At 53.7% G+C, this 15,101-nt stretch overlaps 1 protein-coding gene across 1 annotated transcript in view; it reads left to right on the top strand.

The window, feature by feature from the left end:
• Window positions 1-15,101, top strand: part of LOC119096697 (disks large homolog 2) — a 120,229-nt gene that overhangs the window by 5,610 nt on the left and 99,518 nt on the right. Inside the window, exons 2-3 of the mRNA XM_037219592.1 lie at window positions 2,171-2,250; window positions 2,520-2,699. Of these exons, the coding sequence (XP_037075487.1) occupies window positions 2,232-2,250; window positions 2,520-2,699 (199 nt within the window). The 5' untranslated portion in view covers window positions 2,171-2,231. The remainder of the gene's footprint in view (window positions 1-2,170; window positions 2,251-2,519; window positions 2,700-15,101) is intronic.

The following is a 15,101-nucleotide window of genomic DNA, read 5'->3' as shown; positions in this document are numbered from 1 at the left end:
AGACGTGGCCCAATTTCTTCTTAAAGCTGAGGACGAATCCCCCCTCTAAATGAGCAACAAACTGCAGTCCAGTGCCAATGAGACCAAAAAAGTTAAACGACGACGAGAGTTTTGGGGCTGCGATTTTGACTGGCCATGATTTGCGGTGCCAATTTTCAGTGCCAATATGCGATATGCTGTTATCGTTCCGCCAGCGGCAGTACTCTGTAGACATGTTCCCTGTCTCTGTTCCACCAGCGGCAGTGCTCTGTAGGCGCGTTTCCCGTCTCTGTTCCACCAGCGGCAGTACTCTGTAGACACGTTTCCTGTCTCTGTTCCGCCAGCGTCAGTACTCTGTAGACACGTTTCCTGTCTCTGTTCCGCCAGCGTCAGTACTCTGTAGACACGTTTCCTGTCTCTGTTCCACCAGCGTCAGTACTCTGTAGACACGTTTCCTGTCTCTGTTCCACCAGCGGCAGTGCTCTGTAGACACGTTTCCTGTCTCGCTTCCTGTCTCTGTTCCGCCAGCGGCAGTACTCTGTAGACACGTTTCCTGTCTCTGTTCCGCCAGCGTCAGTACTCTGTAGACACGTTTCCTGTCTCTGTTCCGCCAGCGGCAGTGCTCTGTAGACACGTTTCCTGTCTCTGTTCCACCAGCGGCAGTACTCTCTAGACACGTTTCCTGTCTCTGTTCCGCCAGCGTCAGTACTCTGTAGACACGTTTCCTGTCTCTGTTCCGCCAGCGTCAGTGCTTAATGGACACGTTTCCTGTCTCTGTTCCGCCAGCGGCGGTACTCTGTAGACACGTTTCCTGTCTCTGTTCCGCCAGCGTCGTTGCTCTGCCGATAAGTCCCGCTCCGCCAGTCTCAACGCCCTGTCGGTGCTGTCGCCGTTTGGATTGTCTATCTCATCAGTGTCCATACCCTGTCGGTATGGTATGTTGGTTTCGCCGGTGTCGGAACTCGATCAAGACGTTGCCGCTTTGTTCCTCTGGTGTGAACGCTCCGTCGATGTGTTTGTTGTTCCGTTCCGACGTTGTCTGTACTGTACGGCTACGCTGATGTTTTCGTTGCCTCAGCGCCCGTGTCGTTGGGACTGTACGGAAATTTCCTTTTCGCCAGCAGCAGTGATCTATATACATGTTTTTATTTCTATTCCACAAAGATCGGTGACCTGTCGCCGTGCTCCTGGTTCCCCACTGCCCACTGTCGGTGCTCCAAGGTGACGTTCCTGTTCGCTATCGATGCCCTGTTGGGCCTGGCGGATCCGGCGCCCGTGCCGCGTGTCGGCCTGCTGCCATGTCCGTCTTGTGTCAGCAGAGCAGACGCAGACGGCAGCTCGCGGCAGGCGTTCATCGATTGCCGACAGCGCACGCGCCGACACGCCTCCGGCTCCTCCACCATCCGCGCAACAGTAATTGCTGTTATGGCCGGCTTTCCAGCCCGCCAGGCGTCAGGTGTCGCCGGAAAGAGACACCAGCCGCGGACCGGACACGTTCAGGGCGTGGAATCAGGCGGCTATCACCTGCCCCTGTCAGTGGCGTAGTTTCGCGAAGTGCCAGTTGGGGAAGGGAGGGGGCTGAACGGTGAAAGTGTCCTAGCCTGCCCCAAAATATCGTGACAAATGAATTTTCCGCCTTTTCCGATCTTTCCGCCCAAAGTTGAGGGGGCTGAGTAAAGTTGAGAACAAAGTTGAGCCCGCCAACTGAAAAGGAAACTGCGCTTCTGCTCCGCATGCCCCTGTTCGCTTGCCTGCTGTAAATGCAGTGTTTTCGGTAAATAAGTCAGCCACGATTCAGTTGTGATATTTGGTCTATAATTCCACACGCCTGGGAGCACAACTGCTATCACGGCATAGCCGTTTTGTGTTATTGGTGGACAGGGATGCCATGTGTTCACAAATCAGTATGCTATGGCGAGCTGTGGGATGCACTGTCTGCATTGTGATGTCGATCATGGTTTAGTTACAATTATGTCACGTTCCAGCTCACATCATTTAAATATCATGCACCGCCTGGATGAAGTAGAACAATGGAGGAGCATTGCTCCCGTTAGGAACTTCGTAAGTCAATGTTTGCGTGTGTTTCTCCGTCTACATATAGCCAGCGCAGCAGAACACCTTCCCGCCCCTCCAAACTGCGTTGGAGCTCGTACATTGGGTCAGGCGTCAGATCGTCTCGCCTTCGTTGCAGGTCGCGACTCGTCGGGACCGCCAGGCGTACCTGGTCAAAGTCGTCAGCACCGCCCGGCACGATGCCGGTCAAAAAGAGAGGTCAGCTCTCGTCTCGTCTGTTTCTGTTGACGTCTGCGAGCAGACAGCCGCCTGCCAAGCCTCAAACGGAACCGTGGTCGTCAGTGATCGTAATGGCACTTTCATGTGAGGCACAGGCCCTTGAAGTAATTGTGGCATTGTTGCTTGGGAACATATGACACGATTGCCGATGGACACGCAGGTTATCACACAACGTATGCTGCGGCACAGCGCTCGCCGTGTTTGCCGTGGACCGGGTGACTGATGAGACCGCTCGGCCGCGTCTGCAGAGACCCACCGCGCCCTCGGGCTTCTGGAGGACTACCGCAGCCAGCTGGTCGACGGCCAGCAGCTACAACTGGCTAAGGGCCAGCAGCTGCAGCTGGCAAAGGGCCAGCAGCTGCAGCTCACCGCCGCCATTGAGCATCTGATCCGCATCTTCCAGTCGCGCCTGTTCCAAGCTCTGATAGGTCAGTGGTGGTTTGCCTGACCATAGCTTCCTTGGTGCAGCTCAAAGTGATGATGTGCATCGATCATTGGCTTCGCCAGCTGGTGGTGCCCGTTGTGGGTTCTGTAACTCCCGATATGTATGGATGGTTCGCTCTTGCTGTCGCTGTTGCTGTGCCCCGAATACCCCAAACTGGGCCGTGTCGTCCAGCATTGATTAACCCTCGCAGCTCATAAAAGAGATTGATTGGATTGCCCTGATTTCTTAGCGATCGAGCCAGCAACATTAATACGAGACCCAGGACTTTCATTTGCCGCTCACGGCTGCGGCGATAAACACCCGGGATCTACCAGGCAGTCTACCTCAGCGCTTAGAATTGCTGCGACGTGAGTTCACGGACATGGCGTCAGGGCCCATTCAGCTTGGTAGCCGGCACGGGCCAACCCGTGCCGGGATCGATGCGGCGGGTCCGCATCGGGGCCGGCGCTGCTCAGTCAGCACCCGCACCGGCACCACTCAGTCAGCACCGGAACTGATACTGCTCAGTCAGCACCGGGACCTTGAGTGCTCAGCCATTACCGGAATGGACTGCTCAGTCTGCACCGGGACTGACGTTGCTCAGTCTGTACTGGGACTGGCACGGCACAGTCTGTACTGGGACGGGCTGCTCAGAGCCGGGACTGACACGGCAGAGTCTGTATCGGGACAACGCTGCTTTAGGGTACCGAGACTGGCATTGTTCGGTCTGTATCGGGACTGACACGGCAAAATCTGTACTGGGACAGGCACGGCACAGTCTGTATTGGGATGGACTGCTCAGTACCGGGACTGACACGGCAGAGTCTGTATCGAGACAACACTGCTTAAGGGACCGAGACTGGTATTGTCCAGTCTGTGTCGGGACTGACACGGCAGAATCTGTACTGAGACGGGCACGACGCAGTCTGTACTGGGACGGACTGTTCAGAGCCGGGGCTGACACGGCAGAGTCTGTATCGGGACAACGTTGCTTTAGAGTACCGGGACTGACACGGCTCAGCCAGCAGTCTGCATCACGGATGACCAGCGTCAATGCTGGCCATGCGTTTCCGGCGTTGCTCAGCACGCTTTGAGGCCACGGCTGGCGCTAGAGGCACCGGACGTGCGGAAGAGAGCCGGCAAGTCATCCAGGCCACCCGACACTTAGGGGAAAAGTGGACCATACGCCACCGTTAAAGTTTACCGTTTAATGGGCAGCTATGTGAGAAACCAGCTGCGACTTGGCAAGAACACTTTAGGTCTGAGGCCCAGTTTTGGGGGATGCCAACGACACGGCCTAACACCATAAAGCCCCGTCGGTTACGTCGGGGCTTTGACGATATTATCAGGAACACCGTGAAAACATCGTTCGTAAGCCTGTTGGTGAGTTTCTTGGCTTAAAAGGGACTCTGACTAACTGCGCTCTGACTAATAACGCACCCGCGACCTAAATATTCCTATCGGCCAGGCTCAGAGGCCGCATGTCCTGGCGAGACCGCTGTGTCGGCGCGGCCGTGCGTCGAGGGTGAGCGCTGTGTCGGCGCGGCCGTGCGTTGAGGGATGGCCGCTGTGTCGGCGCGGCCGTGCGTCGAGGGTGAGCGCTGTGTCGGTGCAGCCGTGTGTCGAGGGATGGCCGCTGTGTCGGCGCGGCCGTGTGTCGAAGGATGGCCGCTGTGTCGGCACGGCCGTGCGTCGAGGGTGAGCGCTGTGTCGGTGCGGCCATGCTTTGAGGGATGGCCGCTGTGTCGGCGCGGCCGTGTGTCGAGGGATGGCCGCTGTGTCGGTGCGGCCGTGCGTCGAGGGTGAGCGCTGTGTCGGTGCGGCCGTGCGTCGAGGGTGAGCGCTGTGTCGGTGCGGCCATGCGTCGAGGTATGGCCGCTGTGTCGGCACGGCCGTGTGTCGAGGGATGGCCGCCGTGTCGGTGCGGCCGTATGTCGAGGGATGGCCGCTGTGTCGGCACGACCGTGTGTCGGGGGGGGGGGGGGGCGACCGCTGTGTCGGCACGGCCGTGTGTCGAGGGCGACCCCCGTGTCGGCGCGGCCGTGTGTCGGGGGTGACCACTGTGTCGGTGCGGCCGTATGTCGGGGGTGACCACTGTGTCGGTGCGGCCGTATGTCGGGGGCGACCGCTGTGTCGGCACGGCCGTGTGTCGGGGGCGACCACCGTGTCGGCGCGGCCGTGTGTCGGGGGCGACCGCCGTGTCGGCGCGGCCTTGTGTCGGGGGTGACCACTGTGTCGGGGCGGCCGTGTGTCGGGGGTGACCACTGTGTCGGTGCGGCCGTGTGTCGAGGGATGGCCGCTGTGTGGGTGCAGCCATGTGTCGGGGGTGACCACTGTGTCGGCACGGCCGTGTGTCGGGGGCGACCGCTGTGTCGGCGTGGCCGCGTGTCGGTGGTGAGCATGGCTCGGCAGCGGGTCGTGTCCTCGGTCGGCGCCGTGGCGTCGGCTGACAGTCGAAGACGTGCCGCGCCAAACGCCGGCCGCATTGATTCGCGGGCTGCGGCTCTGGCTCTGGTAACGGCCTCGGCTGACGCTGCGCAGGCGGCCACGGCTCGGAGGTGTGCTGCCGGGACAGTATTCAATACTCATCTATATGAATGGAGTCACTGGGCTGTGCACGCTGGCCATGCGGAGAAAGTGTGCCAAGTCGTGTGGTTTTTCGGAGACGGAGTGCTTTTTCCATTTTTCCTCCATGCGAGCTTTCACCATGGAAGCAAAATCCGTAAGCACGTGGCCTAAGTGGTGAGAAGGACAGGCAATATTCCAGCGGCGTTCTGTATGACTGAGCTAGAGCTATTTCGCGAACATTTTGATCAGAGCGAAATATTTCAAAGCATCATCTGAGAAGCATAATTGAAGGCAGCATGCACATATCGGGCCGTAAGCCGATTCCGTATATACCTGAGATGCGACTTGTTCAAAAAATGAGGTCCAGCCCGTACTGGTACCAGCTGAAATGCATGAGCACCGGCCTTCGAGATCAGATTTGACTGGCTGCAGGACTGGCATGGCTCCCGATACATATGATGTTGACAGAACGCTGACTGGTATTGAAAGCTGTGGCGAGTACCCCAGTATCGCTCGCAAAGTAAACCCTGTACCGTGGAACCGGAAAAGTGCACTGATATGGTAACCGTGCACATACCTATACAGCTTCGATTTAGTTCCCTAACATCATCTCATCATCCTTTTCTGCCGTTCTTTGTCGTGCCGTTTTCACTTGCTACTTTCTTTTGTGTGAGCTTTCCCCGCGAATTCGACCGGCAGTGCGCCACATGAGCCCATTGAGGACACTACTTGGTTTGCTTAAGAATCTAAGTTAAGCTTGAGTGTGGTACTTGTGCATGATGCGTGATGCTCTTAAACACCTTGGGGTTATGTGGCTGCGGAATGGCTGTTATCAGTCTGTGTTTATAGTTTGCTTCACTGTTGCAGAAACCGGCACGTTGATGCATGAACATCCTGGGCGTGAATACAGCTTTGCGTAGTGGTATATCCGCTATACCCGCACCATATACCAGGAGCTGTTTCTTCGCCGCGTTGCAAGTCTGAGCATGGGTGTGGCCGCTACACCGACATAGCGTTACGATCCCACATTTCTCGAAACAAAATACAAAATCTAAGGCTACAGAAATCATTGCAGATGATCGTTAAATTTGTGATGCAAATTTCCTAAAATCTAAAAAGATATTAATGCGATGGCATGTAGTTAGCTTTCCCTGGCATGGACCAATCATTCGCTGTCTGATTGTGACGCAAACGGCAAAACTTTGCTATACTAGGCATCGCAATGCTTTCAGTAGAATAAGTAGAGACAGAGCATTGCAACATTCCCGGTGAAGTGAGCGTGATTCTAGGAGCTCGGAAGCTTCTCCAGAATCGAGAAGAGGGTCTCAGACATTTTTCTCCGCTGTCTCCATGCAGCGCCATGTGCCTAGTGCTCTATTTTTACAAATGCTGGAGAGGCTCGGTCCTCCGAGTTCCCCGCCGCCAAAACGCGATAGTCCCCGCGTCTATGACGTTGCTGTTTGAAGCGCATTCCGCTATGACCGGCAGCACGGTCGGGTCATCGTGCCACGGATAGCGTCGGTCGTCGTCGGCAGTGCAGCGCGCGATGGCCGGAAGCGGTGAGCATTCATCCTCGCGCCCTGACGTGGATGGCAGGGTCGGCACCACAGCGTGCGGTGTGTGGATGTCGCACGGCGACAAGTAGACGCTCGTCAGGCTGGCACCAGGCTCAGACTCACACTTGGGTCAATATTTGGGATTCAACAGACTTACGATGAGCCTGAGTTGTACATACAGATGCAGCTTATTCTTCTACAGGTAATGAGCACAAAATCTCGAGCCGGCACGCCTTTTAACCGGAGATCAAGTGCATCAAAGATTACGATGAAAAGGGCCGACTCCTTTAATCATTTTCAATATCGGTGTGCTGATGTATACTGCCGCCCTGACTACGTTGAACACAAAATCTGAGGCCGGTACGTCGTATGAGAAAAGCTACAGCTCTTCCAGTCTCAATGCCGTTAAGAAAGGACCTATTGCATTTCCTTTGTTGTTGATTCAGACCCATACTCGAGACCCAGCGGACTGTTTAGATTGATCTGAGAATTGCTTTCAGATGCGGCTAATTACCTGAGCATAGTGAGCAGAAATTCCAGGACCCTAGGACCTATGTGCTATTACTGGCGATATATTGGATCAAAAATCATGATGAAAAGGGAGACTCCTTTTAATTTTTTTGAACATTAATATGCAGACTATATCCATGTCATGATTGCGGTAAACACGAAATATAAGACCGGTATGCCATAACAGAGCAGTAACAACGCTTTCAACTTCAAGGTCGCTCTGGGCAGAAATTAGCCTGGGTTCCCATCTTGCCGCATTCTCTGAACGCCGAACCCACGTGTAATCTGCTCATGTGCTGATTGACTGACGTACTGACTCAGTCAGACCAGAAGGTTCTGGAAACTTAGGCTCCAGACTGTACGCGTTTTTCTTCAAACTTTACACATTTGTGACCTGAACCCTTGACCCCGCCTTTTATGCTAAAACTTCCAGAGTTACATCTCTCCTCTTCCGACAACCGTATCCCGTGACCTACCGTGGTACAGGGATGCATGGCTTTGCAACTGTCCTCCACCGATGGTCTGATCCCTTGGCTTATCCTGTTGCTGTGGCAACCCAAGCTCCAGCCAGGCGTCCTCTAGTGGTGGCTCGACCCTGTGACCAATTCTGACACCGTGCTGCTCAGAGGTTAACTTAAGCTTAGACAGACCTTAACTTAACTTAACCTTAATTTAACCTTGGGCAGAAAAGGCTCTCTTCCACCAGTCACCTGATTTCGTAAACTGTAATTGCGGTGTCGGGAGCCCCATCTGCTCTCTTCGAGCTCTCCATCTGACCAAATGCCCAATTTCGTTACATTAGTGCCCGGAGCTCCACCTGTCTTCCAATATTGACCTGACCACGTCACCCGGTCTGCAACAGCGACACCCGGCGCTCCATCTGCCTGACCTAGCCATGTAACCATCCTGCTGATGCGAAATGGGGAGCTCCAGATATCCACAAGAGACAAAACCACATGATCTGTCTTGTCGCGCGGTGTTCGTAGCTCTAGCTGCCTTCCACCAGCTATCTGACCGTACGGTCCGTTCTGCTGCAGCAATGACCTGGAGTTCCATTTGTCCTGCATTTCTCCACTTCTGGCCTTGTCGCATGGCCTACTATCACCGACGTGTAGATCTCGAGCTATATGCTAACAATGGTCTGACCCCTGACCTTCTCCGTCACGGGTTTTCCAGAACTCCCGCCGCCCTTCACCCCGACCGTGTGTGACCTGACCCGTTACAGCGAAGCCTGAAATACCAGCTGTACCTCACCGATAACTTAACAAACCCTGTGGTCTGGCCACTGTGGCCTGTCCTGTAACTGCGGTGCTGTGAACGCCAACTATCCTCCACTGCTGATCTGACCGCGTGACCTTCCCTGTTGCTACGGTGACCGGAGCTCTAATCGCCTTTCACTGGCGACCTTTCCGTGCGACATCCCCTTTTTCTGTGGTTTCCAGAGTTCGGGCCGTTCTCCACTGGTGACGCTGCTCTATGGTCTGAACTGGTATAACGATCTCGTGGGTGGCAATTGTTCTTCACCCGCGACCAGTCCCCGTCACCTGCAATCCGGCTCAGTGACCTGCAACCTGGCCCAGTGACCTGCAATCCCTACGACCGGACAGCGACTCGTCACTGGCCCCGTCATCCGCAGCGTGACCCTATGACCTGGCATGCTACAGCTGCGTCCGGGGTTTCTTCTGTCATTCGCTGGTGACCTGGCCAGTGACCTGTCTTACCATGTCAGAGGATCCAGCTGTCGCGGCCACGTCTCCCCTGACCGACTGGCCCATGACCTGTTTTTTTACATATTTTGTTTACTTGCGAATGCAGCTCTGACGATGAAACGACCCGTGGATGTAGGTGAATGTTTCTTGGTGCCTTGAGAATCGATGGTCGGCACTGTCTGATTTTCTGCATTTGAAGGCAGTAAGGTTTATTATGAATTAGTGTCGCAAAATAGGAAGCAAAATGGGAGCAAAAGAAATATTGTCGCCGGCTATTCAAGAGTGTTCCACATTTGTACGTGTCCTTACCTGAAATAGCCATTTTGAAGATCATTCTGAGTAGTTCACAGTCTCGCTCTTCGTAAGACTTTTAACCTGTCTAGCTTCTGAGCTAGACAGACGCGTAGTTGCGCAGACAATTTCGTGCAGACCGTCCCAAGTTTACCCAGGCATGCAGGACGTCTTAGAAAGGTCACTTAAACCCTGTCACCCCATTGGTCATACGGTGCTCAAAGTCAAGCTAGATATTATTATCAAGTGATACGCGCCTGGCATTGAATAGTACGGTTTCTGACAGTAACGAAGTTGGAGTGAAACCAACAACTGCCTGCAGTTGTCCGTTCTGTGAGTCATTTTATGACAGAGGTTGGTCCTTGGTGACCTTTACCGCAGATGTTAATAATCGGTTTTACATCGGACCGTGTAATTACTGGACGGACAGTAATTGTACTACGGCCTTTATCGCCTGTATGGTGTCGTGTTATGAGCACCACTGATCGCAACCGTAGTTGCGCCATACCACTGAACTCCATAATAGGAAATGTACCGTGCCATGGAGCCCCGTGATCGGCGGTATGCCATGTTGTGGAGCTGCGTGATCTGCGGTGCACCGTATCATGGAGCTCCATGATCGGCGGTGTACCATGAAGTGGAGTTCCGTGATCGGCGGTGTACCATGAAGTAGAGTTTCGTGATCGGCGGCGCACCGTATCATGGAGCTCCATGATCGGAAGTGCACCGTGCCACGGAGCGCCGTGATCGGAAGTGCACCGTGCCACGGAGCGCCGTGATCGGAAGTGTACCCTCCCGGGGAGCTCCACGATCGACGACGCGCCGTGCCGTGGCCAAGAGCGGGGGGTGGGGGAGGGGGGGGGGGGGAGCGTACGGCCCTCGGGGCCCATCGCCTCCGACGCCGTCCGCTATCGACCGGCCTCGTCTGCGCTTGCTGACGACAGCCAGCAGGGGTCAGCAGGGGCCGCGCCGCGCCTCCTGCCGCGTCAGCTGAGGCAGTCGGCACGCTGTCGTCACGTCTCCGGAAGCCAGGCTGACATTTGGAAACCTGAATCGACCGTTGTGCACATTGGAGCGAATTAGTCTACATCAAATTTAGGGTTGCCGATTCTAATTAGTTCACACTTACTCCGCGGTGCAGTGCACTGACCAGTGATCTGGGTTTTGCGAGACCTGCGAGCTGCGTATGGTCAGTTTTCCAAAGTCAGATAGTGATCATTGCACCATCCCTTTTGCAGCCCTTGCCACTGTTTAATTGCGCGCTGGGTCTCTTTATTGACTGACTAAGTCGGATACATGAATTAGCCATAGACGGGTGTGCTGTAATTTAGCTTTTAATTGTGCTCTCACCAAGCTAAATCATTGAATAAATACACTATGGCATCTTGTGATACCTATTTACTGATCCCAAGTGATCCAATGCAGAGCTTACTCTTGTTATGAACAACGTTTAAAGATGGTCACTAAGTGTGATTTTATACAGCCAGGTAGGCACCGAAGGCTGTGACCCCGCACTCATGTACCCTAATAAAAATACCGGATTAACACAACATGATTTTACATGGTTTGGGGCTCAAAAATACTTTAACTGAGGTGATGCTTTGCCCGTCTCTCTTTGAAAGCCTTAACTTCCACGTCACCGCCATGTGACAAGTACTTCGACGTCACGACCGCGTCACGTCACAGCCAGCACTCCGTCGCATGCAGACTCCAGCTGTGCTATCGTTGGGCCGGTGACCGGGCCGGTTTCCAAATGTTAAGTGCTCTCCTGTCAGTGCAGTAGAAACCGGTGACCTACGGTGGTCTAAGAACATGCTTTACTGTCGTGGGGCCGGAAACTGGGCCGTCGGTTTCCAAATGTTAAGTGCTCTACTGTCAGCGCCCGCTAACCTGACAGAAGAACACTCAACTGATTGTATATATTTTTTGTTCCGGTCCGATCTGGCCCCCTTAGTCTAGATTCCATCCGGCCACCTATCTGCCTTTTCCAAATTTCTGAATTGAATCCATTCTTTTCTGACTTTCCAGGAAAATGGATGAAATGAATCTGTACTGGTCTGCGTCCGAAATTAATGTTTAAGAATTGTTTTAGCAGCTGTTTATAACTTGGTCCCTTTGAGCATCTCAAATTTTAGTTATTTATTAATTTCCAGTGGACAAAAATTGTGCAATCAGCGGTCATCAATCAGTGTGTGCCAGGATCATTAAAGCATCTTGCTCTTCGTCGTGCCCGGAATTTTGCATGGACATCAGAACAAACAAGTTTTAGTATGTGGTCATAGTCATTTCATCTTTTCGGATGCCTGTTTCACTAGCATCAAATGTGGAGTATTCCCTTTAAATGCACAGGAGAACCAACCAATCATGCATGAGCAAATAAACGCCTGAAATCTTTCTTTTAAAGAAAGAAGAAAAAGAAGAAAGCTTTCTTTTAAAGAAAGATTTGCCACCTCCGTGGTCTTGGGGAAAGATGCTGGACTCGTAATCCAGCGGCACTGGGTACGAGTCCCAGAGTGGGCGCATTGTTTGACCCGACTGAAACGGAAAGGCCAGCTGGCAACTGGCCAACGAGGCTCAACCCAGACCCGAGGCGGCCGTGTCGCAGCATTGTGCGGTACGTAAAACCCTCCGCATTCCTGTCCGGCGAAAGGGCGGAGGCAAAATTAGCTGTTGAACTCGACGGCACGCTTGGGTGGTGGGTTCGGGGTACACGCAACAAGCTATGCTTAGCAGGTACTCTGAATCCGAAGTCACCCATACAAGCCATTCGGGATAAATTTATTTTAAAAAAATTATCCAAATAAAACGGTACACAGTTAAATCGTCTATCTTGTCCAGGGATGAATTTATAAATGATAAAAACATGTCTATGGTGCGGCCACTACGACTCTCTTCAAAACTACCTCATGGAACCACGGATCGGTGCTCATCAAACTGGCTGAAGAGAATGTATGAGCCTTTAACACGCACCCGGGTGGCCGGCTAGATACCCTTCACTCGGGTGGGCGGTCAGTTTGACACCCCGAGATCTCGGGAACTAAGAAAGCTCAAGAGACCAAATTGACAAGGTGTGTTGACCTGCACGTCAACTCACTTAGGTCAAATTTTCAGGTTGCTAGGTCATGACCTTCGGGTCAAAAAAGGTTAAACAAGGTGAAGTTCCAGGTTGGTCTTCAAAGTGCCCAAGAACAAAGATAACCGTTTCTAAGCAAAAGGTCACATTCTCATTTAAGGTCAGTGACCTTGTTTGACGTTTTGAAGGTCAAGGTGACCAAAATCCTACAAGATTGATTTGAGTTTTGCATTTGACTAAGCGACAAAAATTACGCTAGGCAGTATGTTCCTGAAGCAGAATGTTGACCTAGGTCATTTTAGGTCAATGACCTATTCTAACCTCAAAGAAATCCATGGAAGATGTATAATGCGGTTCCTGCTGTCAATTAACTCGCAATGGGCACCAGAAAGTATCCCATACAGCAAGCCCTAGAGTAATAAAACAGGTTAGTTTTGACCATGGTGTGACCTTCACAACTGACCTTAGGTCAGTGTAATTTGCTCATTCAACTGTTGTGTTGCCTAAGAAAGCATCTCAGATATGTATGACTTCGTCTAACACTCCATTGTTGGATCAGATTGAAGGACTCCCTAGAAATTGCCTTCGCTGAAACCATGGCCTGACTTTGACCTGCCATAGGTCAGCGACCTTACAAGGTACCTAAAAATTTGCTTTTGACAAATGATCCACTATTCAATTGTCTACAGCTATACAAAATTTGGCACAGCTACCCCGCGCCGTTCGGAAACCATTCTGGAAAAAACCTTCGGGGGGGGGGGGCAATTTAACCCCCACCCAAGTGCGCGTTAATACCCAGGGGTTCATTACGTGAGTTTTCATTCACCTATAGCCAAACACGGGCCGAGTTGCATATCATATGAAAGCGCTTCGTCCAACGCTGCGTTTTCGCATCAGATTGAACGAATCTTTCGCAATTGCCTTTGCTAACAGCTGACTTTGACCTCCCAAAGGCCAGCGACCTCACGAAGTACATCGAATTTGTTATTGCGTAAATATCATCTATTTCATATGCTATAGTTATCATAAATTTGACATGGTTACGCCGCTCCGCTCAAAAGTTACTTTGGAAAAGCCTCCTGGGGGATCAAATTAACCCCTCACCCGAGTGCGTGTCGTGGTCGGCGCCCTGCATCTTGATCTCCCCCAGCCAGACGTTCCCAACCGGGGAGAAATTCTTTCCAATGGGTAATGCCGAGGATCTCATCTAAATTCCAATGCAGCCAAATCGCGTCTGAGCCAACAAAGATAATCGTGCAGGCAGCGCCATCAGGAAGGCGCCGACTGAACGGTGATGTTGACACAGATGCTGTGATACACCATACGCACTAAGCTTTACATTTATGCGGTAGAAGTCAAAGCATTATCAGTCATTCCACTGGTATGGAGTGGTGAGGCGCGAGGGAAACACCTCGAGCTCAATGTTGTGATCTAATTGGCGTCGCCGGAATACCTTTACTCTGTAAAACGTTGCTCTTGACTTAGCGGTCACTTACATGATCCTGTTCACAATGAAAAGTAAGAATACGCATGGATTATGATGTTTGCGTTTCGCTGTTTGATTTCGGAGAATCCTTTCGAGTCGTCCTCCCTGGAAAGAGAACTTAAAAAGACTGGGGCTACTGGTGCCAGCGGATCGAGGAGGTCGCACACCTGTCCCTCCGCCGGCAAATGGCACGACTGCCTAGAACGTGCGGGTCTGGACTGGCCTATAAATACGGCACGGGAGCACGACCGGCGTCAGTGACGTGCTGGCGCCCGGCCCGACAGATGGCGGTGTTCGGGGTGGTCGCATGGCCGCGCGATTCTCAGCGGCGCCCGCCACTGCCGCCGCCTCGCCGGCGCCGCTCGCCGTCCCCAGAGTGTCGGTCGAGGGCCCGCCGCGGCCCGCCGCCGGAGACGGGCCCTCGCTGGTCCGCGTGCCGGTCCCGTTCTCTGGGCCCGCCGCCGGGCCGGCGGACCACGCCGCAGGAGCCGGCGCTGGAGGCCCCGGCGCCGGCCGGCGTCGGCTGGCCGCCTCCGTCAGACGAGGGAGCTGAGCTGCAGGGCGCGGCGCCGCCCTGCTACATCCCGCAGCCGATGCGGCTGCTGGCGCCGCGGAGCGGGCCGGACTGCGCGTATCCCCGGCCGGCGCCGCACCCCTGGCACCAGCGGCCCCCGCGGCCGAGCGGCGGCACCCGGGCCCGGCTCTGGGAGCACCGCGCCCAGCAGCAGTCGGTGACGTGCTGGGACGTCCGCTCGGCCGCCTTCTGAAGCCTGCATGGGGACGGACTATCCATCTGCAGACGGTACCTATACCGAGCACCACGGTACCTCGGTGAGATCCGTTCGAACGTGCAAGGATTTCGACGGATTTTTCGTAAACTCCGCGACTCTAGAGTGGTTAAGTGTAGACGCAGTGCTCATCGCAACTTCTGCCAAGGTGTGTTTTACAACGAGTCCACGAGAGGTAGCACAATGTCAGCTTCACCAGATGCCGTCAGAGCTTATGCGGCAGTGCCCATGACAGGAATAGGTACCTACTATCGAAGCCGCTCAGCTCTTTAGCAAGCTGCTCCGTGGCTGCATGCAAGGCACACGCAAGCCAGAAGTTGTTTGTTTGTCTGGTGTTGGAAATGGAGCATCGATGCTGTATACTAGGAATATTTGTCATCCCCTGCACGCTGACTGAACGCCAGCTTTTATTCATTTTTCACGTC

Source organism: Pollicipes pollicipes, unplaced genomic scaffold, assembly GCF_011947565.3.
Source record: "Pollicipes pollicipes isolate AB1234 unplaced genomic scaffold, Ppol_2.1 Scaffold_4295;HRSCAF=5057_pilon_pilon_pilon, whole genome shotgun sequence".
Lineage (NCBI taxonomy): Eukaryota > Metazoa > Arthropoda > Thecostraca > Pollicipedomorpha > Pollicipedidae > Pollicipes > Pollicipes pollicipes.
Note: the sequence above shows the minus strand (reverse complement) of the source record. Positions and strands in the feature narration are given on the sequence as shown.